The sequence below is a fragment of the Vipera ursinii genome, assembly GCF_947247035.1.
Source record: "Vipera ursinii genome assembly, chromosome: 5".
Taxonomy (NCBI): domain Eukaryota; kingdom Metazoa; phylum Chordata; class Lepidosauria; order Squamata; family Viperidae; genus Vipera; species Vipera ursinii.
In genome coordinates, this window is record NC_139518.1 from 71,806,039 (window position 1) to 71,822,335 (window position 16,297).

The 16,297-nt window shown below is 43.2% G+C and overlaps 1 protein-coding gene across 1 annotated transcript in view; it reads right to left on the minus strand.

Moving 5' to 3' along the window:
* LOC310641338 (protein FRA10AC1 homolog) overlaps positions 1-11,299 on the minus strand; it is a 35,834-nt gene extending 24,535 nt beyond the window's left edge. Inside the window, exons 1-2 of the mRNA XM_083364307.1 lie at positions 11,185-11,299; positions 3,104-3,180 (exon numbers count right to left, since the gene is read on the minus strand). Coding sequence (XP_083220433.1) covers positions 3,104-3,180; positions 11,185-11,217 — 110 coding nt within the window. The 5' untranslated portion in view covers positions 11,218-11,299. The remainder of the gene's footprint in view (positions 1-3,103; positions 3,181-11,184) is intronic.
* Between the last annotated feature and the right edge of the window lie 4,998 nt (positions 11,300-16,297).

Genomic DNA, 16,297 nt, shown 5'->3' on the forward strand with positions numbered 1-16,297 from the left:
TAATTTTTAACTTTAATTTTTAACTTATTTTAATTTTAATTTATTCTACAGGGCCATTAATTTAATTTTCTTTTAAGTTCTGTATTATTGTATGTTATTGTTGTTAGCCACCCTGAGTCCTTCGGGAGATAGGGCGGCATATAAATCCCAATAATAAATAAATAAAAACTAGAATCACAGTTTCCTTAGACACATATTCAGATGCCAGGATTCATATGCCTAAAAGTGTATAGACTCTGTTTTTCCCTGACACTCTGTGAAAGCAAAAAAAAATGGACTCTGGAAAAGCAGATAGGAAGATTATTGGCCCTTGGATTATTGAACCCTTGGATCAATGAACAAATCAACTCATAGTTACCAAATAAGACACAAATGACCAGATTCAAATTATCATACTTCAGACACATTATGCCAGGGGTGGGGAACTACGGCCCCTTTATGACTTGCCGACTTCAACTCCCAGGATTCCTGAGCCAGCAGGGGGGAACTATGGCCCCTTCATGATTTGTGGACTTCAATTCCCAGAATTCCTGGGCCAGCGTGGCTGGCTCAAGAATTCTGGGAGTTGAAGACCACAAGTCGTGAAGGGACCATAGTTCCCCACCTCTGCATTATGGAAAGACCTAGCTCTCTGGAGAAGGCTCTAATGTTGGGAAAGGTGGAAGGAAAGAGAAGACGAGAAAAAGCTTCAAAGTGGACAGACTCAATTATGGCAATAGTGGCTACCCACTGATCAATCAGAACCAAGACTTAAGTATCCTGGTCATTTTAAGAAAATCCCACTGCAATGGCTACTTCTTTTTTCTTTCTTGATTAGCAACTGAAAGGCCATTTGAGATCAAGATCTGAGAGCAAGATCTGATCCTAGGACTTCTAGATACCAACCTCTAGCTTGCTTATTTCATGTAGTCCAGACATGTCAAACACAAGGCCCGGGGGCCAGATCTGGCCCGCGAAGTGGTTTCATGCGGCCCGCGAAGCCATCCTGGAAACAGTGAGGGAACGGCCCCCGCTGCCTTGGCCCTGGCCCAGAGACCCTCCTTCTGCCAGAGACCCTCAGATCTGTCCCACTCCTGCCCAGGCCCCCATAGGCACCCTTGATGCAAACGATGCAGAGCTGGCCACGCCCACCCAGGTCATAAGCACTTTAGCCACGCCCACCCCATAGGCCATGCCCACCCAGTTCACACCCACCCGGCCCCCTGAGGGCAACCGTAATGCTGATGCAGCCCTCAATGAAATTGAGTTTGACACCCCTGATGTAGTCCGTTCATGTGCAAATGGAAGGAATTAGGTTGGGAAGACTGCTTGAAATATTTGGCACTATGTTCAAATCCCTATAATAATCATTCTAACAGGGGCAAGTGCCACAGGAGCAAGAATGCAGCTACTTATCTGCCTCTCTTTAAACCAATTGGCTACTTTAAAGAATTGCATAAAAAACGGTATGTTTCTGCTCTTCCGTGTCTCTGAATCCAAAGCACCGCATAGCTCTAATGGATGCTTTAAAAAAAAATATCTTCAGGACGAGTAAAATTCCAATGACATTTTTAAAAGGCTGATAACCATAATCTCCTTCTGGTTGTTCAGGAGGAGTTGGGTTTAGATTTTTCTCATTTCACCATTTTTAATAGGTCTTCCCTCTATTTTCTAAGCAACCACGACACTGCTCCTGAATGCCACATTTAATACCAGTGTTACTTTATTTTTTTAAAAAAAAAAATCAGCACAAAGGAATGTACCTATTTATAAACCTACTCCCAATCAATGAGCATAGGATTGCAATGCATGTCACTTCCCACCCAGGCAGAAAAATCTTATCTATATGGTCACAAGGAGTTGAAAAGGACTTGGTGGCAAGTAATCAATCCTTTCCCACAAAGACAAATTGGTAAGAAATAATAAGCAGCAGTTCATTCATTCCTCAGGGTGCCGGCGATCAAAGAATGCCGGTTGGTGACCCCCAGGGGGAGAGCGTTCTCTGTGGGCACACCAGACCTCTGAAACCGCTTACCGGTTGAGCTCCGGTTGGCCCCCGACCTTCGCTCCTTCCAGCGCGATCTCAAAACTTTCTTTTTCGAACAAGCTGGCCTGGTCTGACGGGATGGGGTTGGGTTTTTATAAATAGTTTTAATTTTAATATGTATTAATTTTATGGGCATAATGTTTAATGGCTTTTTAATTTTTGTATTCTATTTTTATTGTTTATTGCCCTGTTCACTGCCCTGAGTCCTTCGGGAGAAGGGCGGTATACAAATTAAATTATTAAATTATTAAATTAAATTTCTTTTCAGTAGGTATCCTTTTCTTCAACTTCCTGGCCTCGGCTTGCTTTGATTTCTTGTTCAGTACAGGTAATCCTCGACTTACGGCTACAATTGGGACTGTAAAATTTGTCATTAAGCAAGGTGGTCACTAAGCAAGGCGTTGCATGACTGTACCAGATTTTACAACCTTTGGGTCACAATCATTAAGTGAGACATCATGTGCCAGCCGATTCCACACATCAAAGGTTGACTGTAAGGTTGCACGTTGTGATTACGTGAACCCCAGGAGGCTGCAACTGTTTGTAAATGTGACCCAGTTGCCAGGCCAGATTGCAATCACACGGCTGCAGGGAAGCTGCAACAGTTGTAAGTGTGATGCCTGATCATAAATCAGTATTTTCAACATCGTTATTAACTTCTGTAAGTAAATGAACTGTCGTACGTTAAGAACCATCTGTAAGTTGATGTAGCAGGTGATTCCTAGCCAGCCTTTTAATGGGGCTCTGTGTCCTCTGAGCTGAAGCTCAGAACTACAAGGCATGGGATGGCAAACAGCTACTAAATGGATACTACCAGTGGTGGGATTCAGCTGGTTTGCACCAGTTCGGCAGAATCGGTAGCTAATTTTTTGTTGCACAGGCCCAGAATGGACTTCTAGAAGCAGCATCCACACAGAGAACCGGTTGTTCACATATTTGAATCCCACCACTGGATACTACCGTGTTTTTTTAGTGTTGTTTCGAGACAAGATACTCTGCTCACACTTAAGTAAAAAAAAAGAAGAGTCTGCTATTTGCACACATACAAATTATAATGCTACCAGAGCAATATGTTACCTATTTTTCTGTTGGCAAGATTTCTCCACTGTTTCATCATCACTAAAATCAGAGTCATAGTCTCCATGGCCAAGTGTCTGGAAGAAAAAACATACAACATGGATTCTGGTAAATTTATATGGATTACAAGGCATTGGCTTCAAAAGGCCATTTCCACACTGAAATAACCAGAAACACATTTTGAGAAAACAAAACGAAATGACAAAAAGATCGGATACTGGCTTCATAAACAAAGACTTGGTCTGAACAATGGAAAACATCAGCGGTTTTCTCTGTATCCCTCTTCTCAGATACGCAAAAATCCATTATCTGCAACCATAGATTTCGGTATACAAACAGCGAAGAACAACATTACAGCAGGAGTGACTATTACTTTTTGCCTGCAGATACTTCTCCCTCTTCAGGGAGATCATACCCCTTTGGAGCAAAATGAGAGGAGGGCTTGTAGAGTAGACCACGGTGGACAATTATGGCAACTTTATGACCTATGGACTTCAATTCCCAGAATTCCTGCATGCTGGCTCAGGAATTGTGGGACCTGGTCCACAAGTCATAAGGGTTGCCATAGTTATCCACACCTGGAATAGACTAACAGAAGGTCACTTGTTTCTCCCCCTCCTTCTTCTTTTCCAGGAAAGAGGGGTATTAAAAAAAATGTGGGACTGCTGCAATGGCTGAGATTTCTACAATGAGGCTTCCCATTATAAACTGGCGGTCCTCGACTTATGATCATAATGGAACCTGCCCATTACAGTCTTAAGTCATGATGGCCTTAAAGCTAGTCATCACGTGACCACCCCAATTTTATGACTTTTTTTTTTGCAGCGGTTCTTAAGCAAATCACCATGGTCGTTAAGTGAATCTGCAGTCATTAAGTAAATCCACTGTTTGCTACAGACATTTTTGCTGAAAACCAGAAGCAAGCACCGGGTTTTCAGCAAGAACGTCATAAATTGCGATCACATGACCATGGGAAATTGCAAATGGCCATAAATGCAGGGCGGGTTGTTGAGCATTCAAAATGCATTCGTGGAGCATGGAGTGGGGGGGTGGCCACTGAAATTTTGGAACTGGATCATAAGTACCGTCGTAACTTCAAATGGTCACTAAGTGACTGGTCGCAAGTCAAGGGTATCCTATAAGACAGGGGTGTCAAACTGCCGGCCCATGAGCCGGAGCGTCACGGAGAAACCGCGCCCATCCCATTTTCGGCAATGGGGAAAAAATCCGATACGTCGCACGACATCACGTGACGTCGCAAGTTTGACATGCCTGCTATAAGACAACTTTGAAAGCTGCCATCCTTTGCTACCTATGTTGTTGTTGTTAGCTGCGAAGTCGTGTCCGACCCATCGCGACCCTATGGACAACATTCCTCCAGGCCTTCCTGTCCTCTACCATCTTCTGGAGTCCATTTAAGCTCACGCCTACTGCTTCAGTGACTCCATCCAGCCACCTCATTATCTCTCGTCCCCTTCTTCTATTGCCCTCGATCTTTCCCAGCATTAGGCTCTTCTCCAGTGAGTCCTTCCTTCTCATTAGGTGGCCAAAGTACTTGAGTTTTAGCTTCAGGATCTGGCCTTCTAAAGAGCAGTCAGGATTGATCTCCTCTAGGACTGATCGGTTTGATCGCCTTGCAGTCCAAGGGACTCGCAGGAGTCTTCTCCAGCATCATAGTTCAAAGGCTTCAATTCTTTGGCGCTCAGCCTTTCTTATGGTCCAGCTTTCACTGCCATACATTGCAACTGGGAAGACCATAGCCTTGACTATACGCACTTTTGTTGACAGGGTGATGTCTCTGCTTTTTAGTGTGCTGTCTAGATTTGCCATGGCTTTCCTCCCCAGGAGCAAGCGTCTTTTAATTTCTTGGCTACAGTCCCCATCTGCAGTGATCTTGGAGCCCAGGAAAATAAAATCTGTCACTACCTCCATTTCTTCCCCATCTATTTGCCAGGAATTGAGAGGGCCAGATGCCATGATCTTGGTTTTCTTAATGTTAAGTTTCAACCCAAGTTTTGCACTCTCTATATAGAACCAATAATTGCTCACATTTTTGCTCAGGACAAACTGCATGCCCAATTATCTATTCTCTGTATTGGAAACCATTTAAGAAGTCCACCCCTGACTTCTTCAGATCCTAAGGTCCTAACAGTTGTGAGACTGACCCAGGTTTGTTCAGCAAAAACCTCAAATTAAAAAGTAACATTACCCTTATTTAGCAAAGTATAAAAAAGGCCATTCCATGAGACGCATCAGACAACAAGGCACCAAAGGTCAGGATTCTAAAATTTATTTCCAACGTCCTCTTTCAAGCAAGCAACTACAGTTCTTCTTTGGTAAGGCACATAACCCTGATTTAAGTTCACGGAGGGGGGGGAATTCAGCAAGAAAATATGGAATTTATTAAATAGGGTTTTTAAAAGAATTGCATAACATCCCTTTCTTACAAATACTTTAGCATCCAACTTCAGTTTTGTTTATGAGAAAAGGAACGTTCTTTCTTCTAGCAGTGTCATTTTCTGTAATTTAAGTTTCAAGAGTGATTTCAAAAATCTCCTATGTTCCTTAAACAATCGTAAAAGTGTATAATTTTCCCCAACTTACCATGCAGATTTCAGGGTGAAAGTGGCATTTCTAACCACTGACATTTACGAGTGATTGTACGAAACAGACTGTTCTGTACCAGCCTGCTACCGGCCCTGCAGAAAAGGCAGGGACAACCCCTTTACAAACGGCAAGAGGCTGGAATTAAGCCTGCCACATTTATTAACATAAAACAGAGCAAACAAGACACCAACCATGAAACAGGAGCTATGAAACAGGAACTAATCAAGCGGTTGCCTTCAGCAAACCAGCCCTCCCACGCATTCCCCTTTTATACAGTTCAGGGCGTGGCTTCTCTCTGCCTCCTTCCAAGGTGCCCCATTGCCTTCCTCTGTTTACTCCTGATTGACTGCCTCCTGCGTCGGGCGTCCTTGAACAGGACCAGCTGTGGGTCATCTTCATCCACGCTGTCAGGCTCACACAGCTGGGTCTCTGTCGTGACCAGGTGGGAGGGGCCTGGCTGAGGGCTCTCATCAGCAAGATCTTCAACCCCCTCAGCAACACCCCCCCTCCTCCTCTGAGGTCGTCCGACCCAACTGCCGAACCCACAGGCTGACCCTGAATCACAACACAGACATGATAAGTTATTCCATGCTGAAGTACTTAGAATACAAGGGCGATATCACAGCAAATGGAATTGGCAACCAGTTTCCGACTGAGGTTTTGGAACCTTGCCATCTAAAGAGCATGGAAGAGCCATGAATGTTTTCCAATCTCTGATTTAAAAAATGTGTTCCTCTTGCAATTTACTTTAGAACAGGTTTTCAACCAACAGTGTCAAACTACCAATACGATACTTTATCTGCAACATTTATGATACTGGGATAGATTTATGATGGGGACAAACGCATTCACCAGCCATAAACATTATCTAATGGGTCATTATCACCACATGTACAACATATTGCAAAGATGGACCAAAATGGAGAGTTCCTTCAGCCTTTTAAATTATGCATACAAGTTATTTCTTATCTGGTTTAGTAGTTATGAATTCAAAACCAGACAAAAGTGTTATCTGTAGTTAAAAGTGACTATAAAACCATAACTGCCATATAACTACATCTTTGATTAGACTGAATAGATTGATGGCGAACAATCTATGAATTCTATTTTAAAGATTGAAATTAAAAAATAAAATAAAGGTAAAATGATAAAACATAGGGAAGGACTCTTTGGGAGAAAAAACTATATAATGATCCAGGAAAAAAAAGGGAAACATCAGCCATCTATACTATAGGCCAGGGGTAGGCAACCTTGGCTCTTTTATGACTCATGGACTTCAACTCCCAGAATTCCTGAGTCAGCTGACTCAGGAATTCTGCGAGTTGAAGTCCATGAGTCATAAAAGAGCCGAGGTTGCCTACCCCTGCTATAGGCTAAAGACCTGCTTACCAACAACTTTCAAATTGCTAATTGGTATGTTAGCTGATGCAGTTCAATAGCATCTACATGGAATCCTCGACTTGCAACAATTAATTTAGTGACTGTTCAAAGTTACTATTAGGAAATAGGAAATAGAGGACTACCAAGTTAGCTGCTGCAAGAAGATTGCACAGATTAACTACAGCATGACAAAGAAGCAACACTGGTGCAATGGAAGATCTGCTAGAAATACAATTTTCCTGCAAACAAGAACTGGTGGGACCACAAAATAGACAAAGTAACTAGAAAATGCAGACGTTAAAAGTGCTCTGGGGCTTTAGAATTCAGACAGACAAGCACTCGCCACATAACAGCCAACACAACTTGCCACATAACAAGAAAGATTATTTAAAAATGTGGAGAGCAGACATTGCAATACCTGGAAACAAAAGAATCAAGAAAAAGAACTGAAGAAGGTATCAAAATACAAAAATAAATAAAAGCAGAACAACTATGGTGAAAGAAAGCAAAGATAGTACCAATCATAATAGTAATAGGCCCCTTGGGTGCAATCCCAAAACAAATGGAACACCATCTGAATCCATCCACATTGACAAAATCCTATCTAAACATCTGGCTGACTGTATAACCAAAAATAAAGTGATTATCAACAATGACATAACACAGTAGCCAAAAATGATTTACTGAAACATCTGTAAAAAATATCATGTGCCAGTAGTGAAAAATTGGTGGGATCATATAGTTGGGAAAAGTAGTCCAAAATAAGGAGGTTAAAATATTGCGGGAATTCCAAAAAGAAACTAATAAAGACTTGATGCACACACAACACATCAGACTGAACTGTGGTTGAAAAGAAAATGTGGATAATTGATGTGGCAACACTAGGGTGGGCTAGGATAGAAAACAAAGAATTGGAAAAAATCAAAAAGTATCAAAATCTGAAAATCAAAGTTGAAAGAGTATGACATAAACCAATCATGGAGGTCCCAATGGTTAGGTTCACTGGATGTCATACCCAAAAAATGTTGGACAGCTTATATAAAATCTGCACACTGACAAATTTTCCATCTATCCATTACAAAAAGGACACACTGTTTGGATCCACACATATATTACGCCATTACGACATCCTAGGTTCTTGGGAAGAACTCCATACATATGAAGGCCAACACCAGCTAACAACTGGCAGATTTCACATAGTTCTGCATATAAAAGAGAATCAATTAGAATAGAGCTGGAAAGGGTCCTTGGAGGTCTTCTAGTCCAACCCTCTGTGGATCTTTTCTTTTCTTAAAAACCTCCAGGGATGAAGCACCCATAACTTCTGAAGGCAAGCTGTTCCACTGGTTAATTGTCCTCACTATTAGGAAGTTAATTTGTTCTAAGTTGCTTCCCTCCTTGGTTAGTTTCCATCCATTGATTCTTGTCTTGCCTTCTGGACAGCCATTTGTCTCTATAGGGTTTCCTGCCTGAGCAGGGGGTTGGACTAGATGACCTCCAAGGCCCCTTCCAACTTTATTATTATTATAAGTTCATATGACTTTATTTCTGTATTTGATTGAATGCTGATGTGCTAAAACTATGCACTTTATATCCCCAATGTTACAGACAAGCACACCTCTTTTTCCACTTTTAACACAAACCTCAGGAAGGAGTTATTGTGATTAAGATGTACAAATTTATTGTATGAACTATGATCTAGACTACAACAATCACATTCAAGTGGGCCTTAGCCTTTGCCCTAGTTACTTGCTTTCTCTGATTTGCTCCCTGTGTGGAAGGTATATTTTGGGAAGCAAATAGCTGGGAGATTCCCTGCATGTGATGAGACTTTACATTACTTTAGCATAAAATAAACAGAAAAGGAGAGACAGAGCCTGCATAGTGGCTGAACTGTCTATATTGGAGGGATGTGCTCATCTCGACTAGTCACTTGGAATTTTGTGATATGGTTTTACGATTCGTATGAATGCACTTCATAAACTTTTTTGAGAGGTGATCTGTAATCTGAAGCAATAAGGGCCATGTCATTTGCAAAGTTTCAACGCGTCGTCTTTAAATAGATTTGGTCCACCTCTATGCTTGCTTAGGCCTAAAGACAGAAATGATAGCCTAAAAGATATGGAACTTCTGTAAAATCAAATGCACTTGCTGAATTTAATAACTCTTTCAGCATATAGATTATTGATGAGTTACCATTTAGTAAACTCCATTCAAGCACAACACATACTATACATTCCTACTCCTGGCCAATCTACACTTTACAATAAAAGTATTCGTTAAAAAATACAAATTTGAACCAACAAAATGAAAAAAATAAAATGTGACATGGACAATAGGCACATTAGTGCACTTATGCACGCCCCTCTAGGAACCTCTTAAATATGGGATGAGGTCCACAGAAACCAGAGTTATGATTTTAACACTGCAATAAACACTATGGGGGTAAATGTGTGTGGAGATTCTCAGTCATCCAGGTCATGCTTGTTTCAAAAGGCAACTGGACTTTGTTTTTTCTTGAAGATGTTTCGCTTCTCATCTGAGCTGAAGAAGCTCCAAGGATGAGAAGTAAAACATCTGAAGGAAAAACAAAGTCCAGTAGCCTTTTGAAAAAAAGCTCCTTGAGACTATGGAGGTCAAGTTCTCACACTCAGCCGTCAGACTCAAGAAATGCAAATACAGGTAGTCCTTGACTTACAACAGTTCATTTAGTGATCCTTCAAAACTACAATGGCACTAAAAAAAAAGCGACGTGACTGTTTTTTTCACACCTATGACCACTGCAGCTGCCCAACGGTCAAGTGATCAATATTCAAGACACTTGACATATTTATGATGATGTCCTGGGGTCACCTAATACCCTTCTGCAACCTTCTGAGGAGGCAGTCAATGGGGGAAGCTAGAACGACGGTGTTCCTAACTTAACCCCTGCAATGATTCACTTAACAAGGGGTGGCAAGGTGGCTAAGTGGAGCAAAACTTAGGGGGGCCTTCGCCCAGGTCCGCCTGGTGCGCCAGTTGCGGCCCTATCTAGACCGGGATGCCTTACGTACGGTCACTCATGCGCTCGTGACCTCTCGTCTTGACTACTGCAACGCTCTCTACATGGGGCTACCCTTCAAGACCACTCAGAGGCTCCAACTGGTACAGAATGCAGCCGCGAGAGTTGTGTTGGGAGTTTCCCGACACTCCCATGTCACACCTTTGCTCCGCGAGCTGCATTGGCTTCCAGTTGTCTTCCGGGTGAGGTTCAAGGTGTTAGTAATGACCTACAAAGCCCTACATGGCATGGGTCCGGAATACCTTGGGGAGCACCTGCGGACGGCATCAACTTCCCTCCGCCCAGTACGCTCCCACAGAGAGGGCCTCCTCAGGGTGCCACCGGTCAAAGAATGCCGACTGGTGGCCCACAGGGGGAGGGCGTTCTCTGTGGGCGCGCCGGATTTATGGAACCATCTTCCAGTCGAGCTCCGGATGGCGCCTGATCTCCGCTCCTTCCGGCGCGATCTTAAAACCTACCTCTTTGAACAAGCTGGCCTGGCCTGATGGGATGGGGTTGGGTTTTATAAATTGGTCTTAACTTTTAATCTGTACTAATTTATTACGGGCATTGCTGTTTAATTACTTTTTAATAATTTTTAATTTTTGTATCTTGTTTTTATTATGTATTGCCCTGTTCACCGCCCTGAGTCCTTCGGGAGAAGGGCGGTATACAAATTAAATTAATAATAATTAAATAATAATAATAATAATAATAATAATAATAATAATAATAATAATAATAATAATAATAAAAACTCCCTTAGCAAATGTCTCACTTAGCCACAGAAACGTCGGGCTCAATTGTGGTCGTAGGCCGAGGACTATCTGTACTCTCACGGCAATTCACCGGCGCCTATAACCCGATTTTTAAATTCGATCGAGCATTCAGCAAACGCATCCATCCAGCTTACAACGCCCGGGAGGGTCTTTCCCTGCCGGAGCACCCAGAGCGGCGCACCCCACCCCGCCACCCCACCCCACCCCACCCCGGACGAAACCTCGCGCTGCCCCTGCTGCTCTCCCTCCCTCCAGAACTGAGGACCGCTGCTTACTGCTCTGGGCAGCTTCCTCTCGGGGGCCTCCATGTCACTTCCCAGCCTTCCCCGGCGCGGCCTCGTTCGCCACTGGGCCGGTGCGCACGGACGCTTCTCCGCGCCGGCGTCCCTCAGCCAGATAGGCTCCGTCGGAAACCGCGGCGAAAACGAAAGGAGCCGTTCAGCAAAGCGGCCGCCTCCTTCGCCTGTTCTTCAGCCGGCGCTCCCTGTTTGGGGGCGGCGGGGGGGGGGGAGGCGAGCGGATCTTCTTGTACTCCAGGGGTCTTCAAACTTGGCCCTTTTATGACTTGTGGACTTCAACTCCCAGAATTCCTCAGCCAGGCGTGCTGCCTGAGGAATTCTGGGAGTTGAAGTCCACAAGTCATAAAAGGGCCAAGTTTGAAGACCCTGTACTCTCTTATCAGGGGGAAAGGAGAAGAGGGGGAAGCGTTACAGAGCCCCTCGTTTGCAGTCCCCAGAAACCCGAGCCTAATGCTCGGTTTCTTGCGTTCTCTTAATTTTTGGAGAGAAAGGGATCCAGATTCAGAAAACGCGGACGCCCTGTCTGATCGCGTTTGGTCTGGAGCTGAAAGAAAGTGGGGCTGTGAGATATAAATTTCATTCAGTGATGGACGCTGATTTGTTGGGGGGTGGGGGTGGTGTTTATTTTTTGTTTGTTTGTTTGTTTTAGCCCTCGAATCTAAACCCAGCCTTTGGGATGGGTTGAGTTGTAAATCAAAAGATAGGCTGTTAGTGCTGGCTTTTGGGCAGAGTTTATTTATTTATTTGTTTGTTTATTTATTTATTTATTTATTTATTTATTTAATTTTAATCCCATTTATATCCCGCCCTTCTCCGAAGACTCAGGGCGGCTTACAATCTAAGCACAAATCAAAGTTGGGATCTTGGACACAAACCAGAGCAAATGTGAATGTGTATAGTATTCAGGTGCATGGAAAACGTAATATAAGCCAATCGTAGTAAAATAATACATAGTGAATTTCTGCTGGATCATCATATGTATCGTCATTTACATGGAACATGGCTGGCAGTGTAGGACACCAGGTGTTGCTGGTCTCTACAGTTTTCTTGTATCTCAGCAAATAGAGCCAGGGCTAATGCAGAACAAGTCCCCCATTCCTGGGGTTGAAAGAAAAATCAGGTTCAATTCCAAGCTAGGAATAAAATGGAGGCTGCTTTTGAAAGAAGCTTCTTGTTTATTGATGAGCAGAACCAGCAGCAGCATGTGATTCTAGGGCAGCTATATTAATTGATTCGATAAGTACAAGGATTTTTATAGTTTTACAGCATTTTGTAATTTGGAGGCTTGCTTTGTGTGCTTTTGTTATTAGATCTGGTTAGCTTGTTTGCAAAGGCTAGCAATGGGTCTAAAATACTGACTTCCTTGGTCCTAATCCTGTCAAACAAAAGTAATTAATTTTATCCCCTTATCTTTAGTCTGTCTATTACCTCCATTGAGCTCTCTTTGTGAATCAACAAGCCTGATTCAATGTTTCTGCTTTTTGCAATAGCCAGGGGTTTCATGAGTGAAACCTTGCTTCTGTGTTTCTTTTCCTGAGCTTTATTCTTGTAATTTTGGGAGGGTATAGTTTGGTCATAACATAGACAGGGTCTCCAGGAGAAAAAAATAAAATATGTATGGCTCTGGATAAATTTCAAGATTGTATTGAATGATCCCCAATTTAGAGGAACTCTGATGTAGAGTGATTATTTGCCATCAAGTCATTTTTTACTCTTAGCAACCGCATAGATAGATTTTTCTCCATTACAAATTATCCCTAATCTAATCTTTCAGGTCTTCCAACATTGTACCCATTGCCTTTATTACTGAGTCCATTCCCCTTACTGCTAGTCATTATTTTTTTCTTTCCTCTGTCTTTGCTAGCATTAGAGCAAGGGTGTCAAACTGCCAGCCCGCGGGCCAGATGCATCATGGTGAAACCGCGCCCACCCCATTGCTGGCAATGGAAAAGTCATGATACGTCGCAACACATCACATGACATTGCGAGTTTGACACCCCTGGATTAGATCCTTTTCCAGAGAGGCTTTGGCTTTCTGAGGCTTTGCATAATCTGTCTGAGGTATTATCATTTGAGCTTGGTCATTTGTGCCTCAAGAGAGAAGTCTGGATTGGTTTATTTGATGATTTACTGGGTTGGGGGTTTTTTGTGGGGGAGGGGGCTTCCACAGTATTCTCAGGAGTTTTCTCCAACACCAAAGTTCAAAACCATGAATACTCTTCCTATCCTGCTTCATCAAAATCCAACATTCATCTCCCATGGAGTATGACAGGGAAATATCATGACGTACATAATTTTGACCTTGGTAAAGTAGTTCCAAGTTGCATAAAGCTGTCCTCCTTTCTAGTCCCAATCCTCATTTAGTTGCATCTAAGTGACTCATCATCAAATGGTGGTGTCCTGTATATAATAGGCACAGTGATGGATTGAGGTCTCTGGTTTGCTGCCCTTCCCACTTCAGCACATCACCCGCCAGCAATCGCACTGCAACAGGAAGAGGGTGGATCCGATATCACAATTCAGACATCACAATGTTCTCTTGTGTCTTTTATGTAAAGTTTTCCCTATTTTTTGTTTTCAAATGTTTTAATAATTATAAGCTGGAAGCCAGGAGGCATATAAATTTAATAAATATAATAGGAATAATAAAAACACCTTACATCCTGCACATAAAAGCTAAGTATTTAGCAGGCTGATTAATCTCTGTGTATCTGAATATCTCTCTATTTCTATTGTTATCTCTTACCACCAAGCAATACTAAAATAAAAGCCTCAAGTGCTGTTTCTTAGTTGTAAGAACTATAATTCCAAACTACTTAAATTTGGAACAATTTTCAATTAGTATTGACTGTATTTAGGATCTAGAAGGTTGATAGTATTGTTAACAAAGCTTGATCACATAGTGGAATAGGAATACAGTATTACCAAAGACTATTGATATCTCAGGAGAGGCAAAATAGTAGTATTGTTGGAAAAGCTCTATAGACAACACCTATTTTCTGAAACTGACAGCATTTTATGTATTGCTAAAGCCAATTTTCTATAGCAGGGGTGTCAAACTGCCGGCCCACAGGCCGGATGCATCACACCAAAATCACCCCCACCCATTGCCGGCAATGGGGAAAAAGTTGCAATACGTCACAACACGTCACGTGAGGTCACAAGTTTGACACCAATGTTCTATAGTATAGCTGCAGCCTGTATCCTATCATCATATATCTAACCATGTAAGCTGGTAGCAAGAATCTCCCAAAGTTGAGGATGGCATGAGAATTGAGAAAGTTTGAGTGTATTAAAAGAGAAAAGCAGCTGTATTTTGCTTTGAACATCTAGGCTGCATCAACAGAGAGATAGGATCAAGATCACGTGGAGTGTTAACACCACTTTGTAATGCCTCGGTAAGGCCACATTTGGAATACCGCATCCAGTTTTGGTCGCCATCATGTAAAAAAGATGTTGAGACTCCAGAAAGAGTGCAGAGAAGAGCAACAAAGATGATTAGGGAACTGGAGGCTAAAACACATAAAAAAGGGTTGCTGGAATTGGGTATGTCTAGTTCAGTGGTGGCAAACCTATGGCATGCATGCCAGAGGTGGCACTCAGAGCCCTCTTTGTGGGCACATGTGCCATTGCCCCAGCCTCACCTCACCCCGCAGCCCCCTCCTCACCAGCAGTCCCCCTGGAGGATAGTCGCCCCTGAGCACGGCCCGCACCGAGCAGTACAGCCAAATACATGGCAGCCGGGCAGCGGGGACAAGACTCCTCCCTTGCGCCCCGTCACGCACAGATGATGATCTCAGGGGTTCCCACAAAGAAGAGGGAATCAAGCTATTCTCCAAAGTGCCTGAATGCAGGATAAGAAGCAACGGATGGAAACTAATCAAGGAGAAAAACAACCTAGAACCAAGGAGAGAAGAAACCTAGAACTAAGGAGAAACTTCCTGACAGTTAGAACAATTAATCAGTGAAACAACCTGCCTCCAGAAGCTGTGAATGCTCCAACACTGGAAGTTTTTAAGAAGAGATTGGACAACCATTTGTGTGAAATGTTATAGGGTTTCCTGCATGAGCAAGGGGTTGGACTAGAAGACCTCCAAAGTCTCTTCCAGCTCTGTTATTCTGTTATCACCATGGCTCACGTTCTGCAGATCTGAGCAAAAAACAAACCTTGCCCATTCTTGTTTGGGACTCTCAGTAATCTAAAAAAAGAATCAGGGTTTCCATTTCTCCCTGATATTTCAGTATTAGTGCTTTACTGTATATAATCAGAGCAGTTAATCAATGACATCAACTGCATCTCGTCTCCAGCATATTGGTTGCCTGACTGAATCTTGGAATCTGTTTTGTTACTCCTGGCAGGACACTAGTAGAAAATGTGAGATTGTGAGCATCTCCTTTTTGTTCAGCAGGATAATTATTTGCAGAACTGATGTTGCAATGTTAATAGCTAGAAATCCCAGCCAAGACCTACTGCCAGATAAACAGCTACAGTAGGGTTTGACTTATACTAAATGGGAAAGTGTGCTATAATTAATACATGCATACCAATATATACCATATTTTCCGGCGTATAAGATGACTTTTTAACCCATGAAAATCATCTCAAAAGTTGGGGGTCGTCTTATACGCCGGAAAATACTATTCACCTCTCTGATCTTTTCTGCTGGACGGCAGGATCGCTGGGTGAATGGAGGTAGGCGATGGCGACCCGTGGTTAAGCGGCCAACAGCGAACGGGTGATGGAGGGCAAACTCTCGTCAGATCATGGGGCGGCTGCTGCAGCCGCCGCCATTGCTCTCTCTAGGACTGGTCATGCTGGCGCTTCCAATGCTGGCTGTCAGGTCCCCGACAAGAGGAGGGGCAGGCGGTCCCCAGAGGTGCGCCGCTGAACAGTAGGAAGGGAGCACCTTTGCTCCTGCCGAGGCACCGCCTGACCACGCCGACCAGAAGAATCTCTTACCCGTTCACGGAGTGCGGAACTGAGAGCAGCAGCGCACCAAGCGAGAGGAAAGAAGGCGAGGTGCCCATTTGGCGGGAAAGGAGCAAAGCTGGGCAAATCACAGAGCAGGTGGAGCAGGGAAACATTACA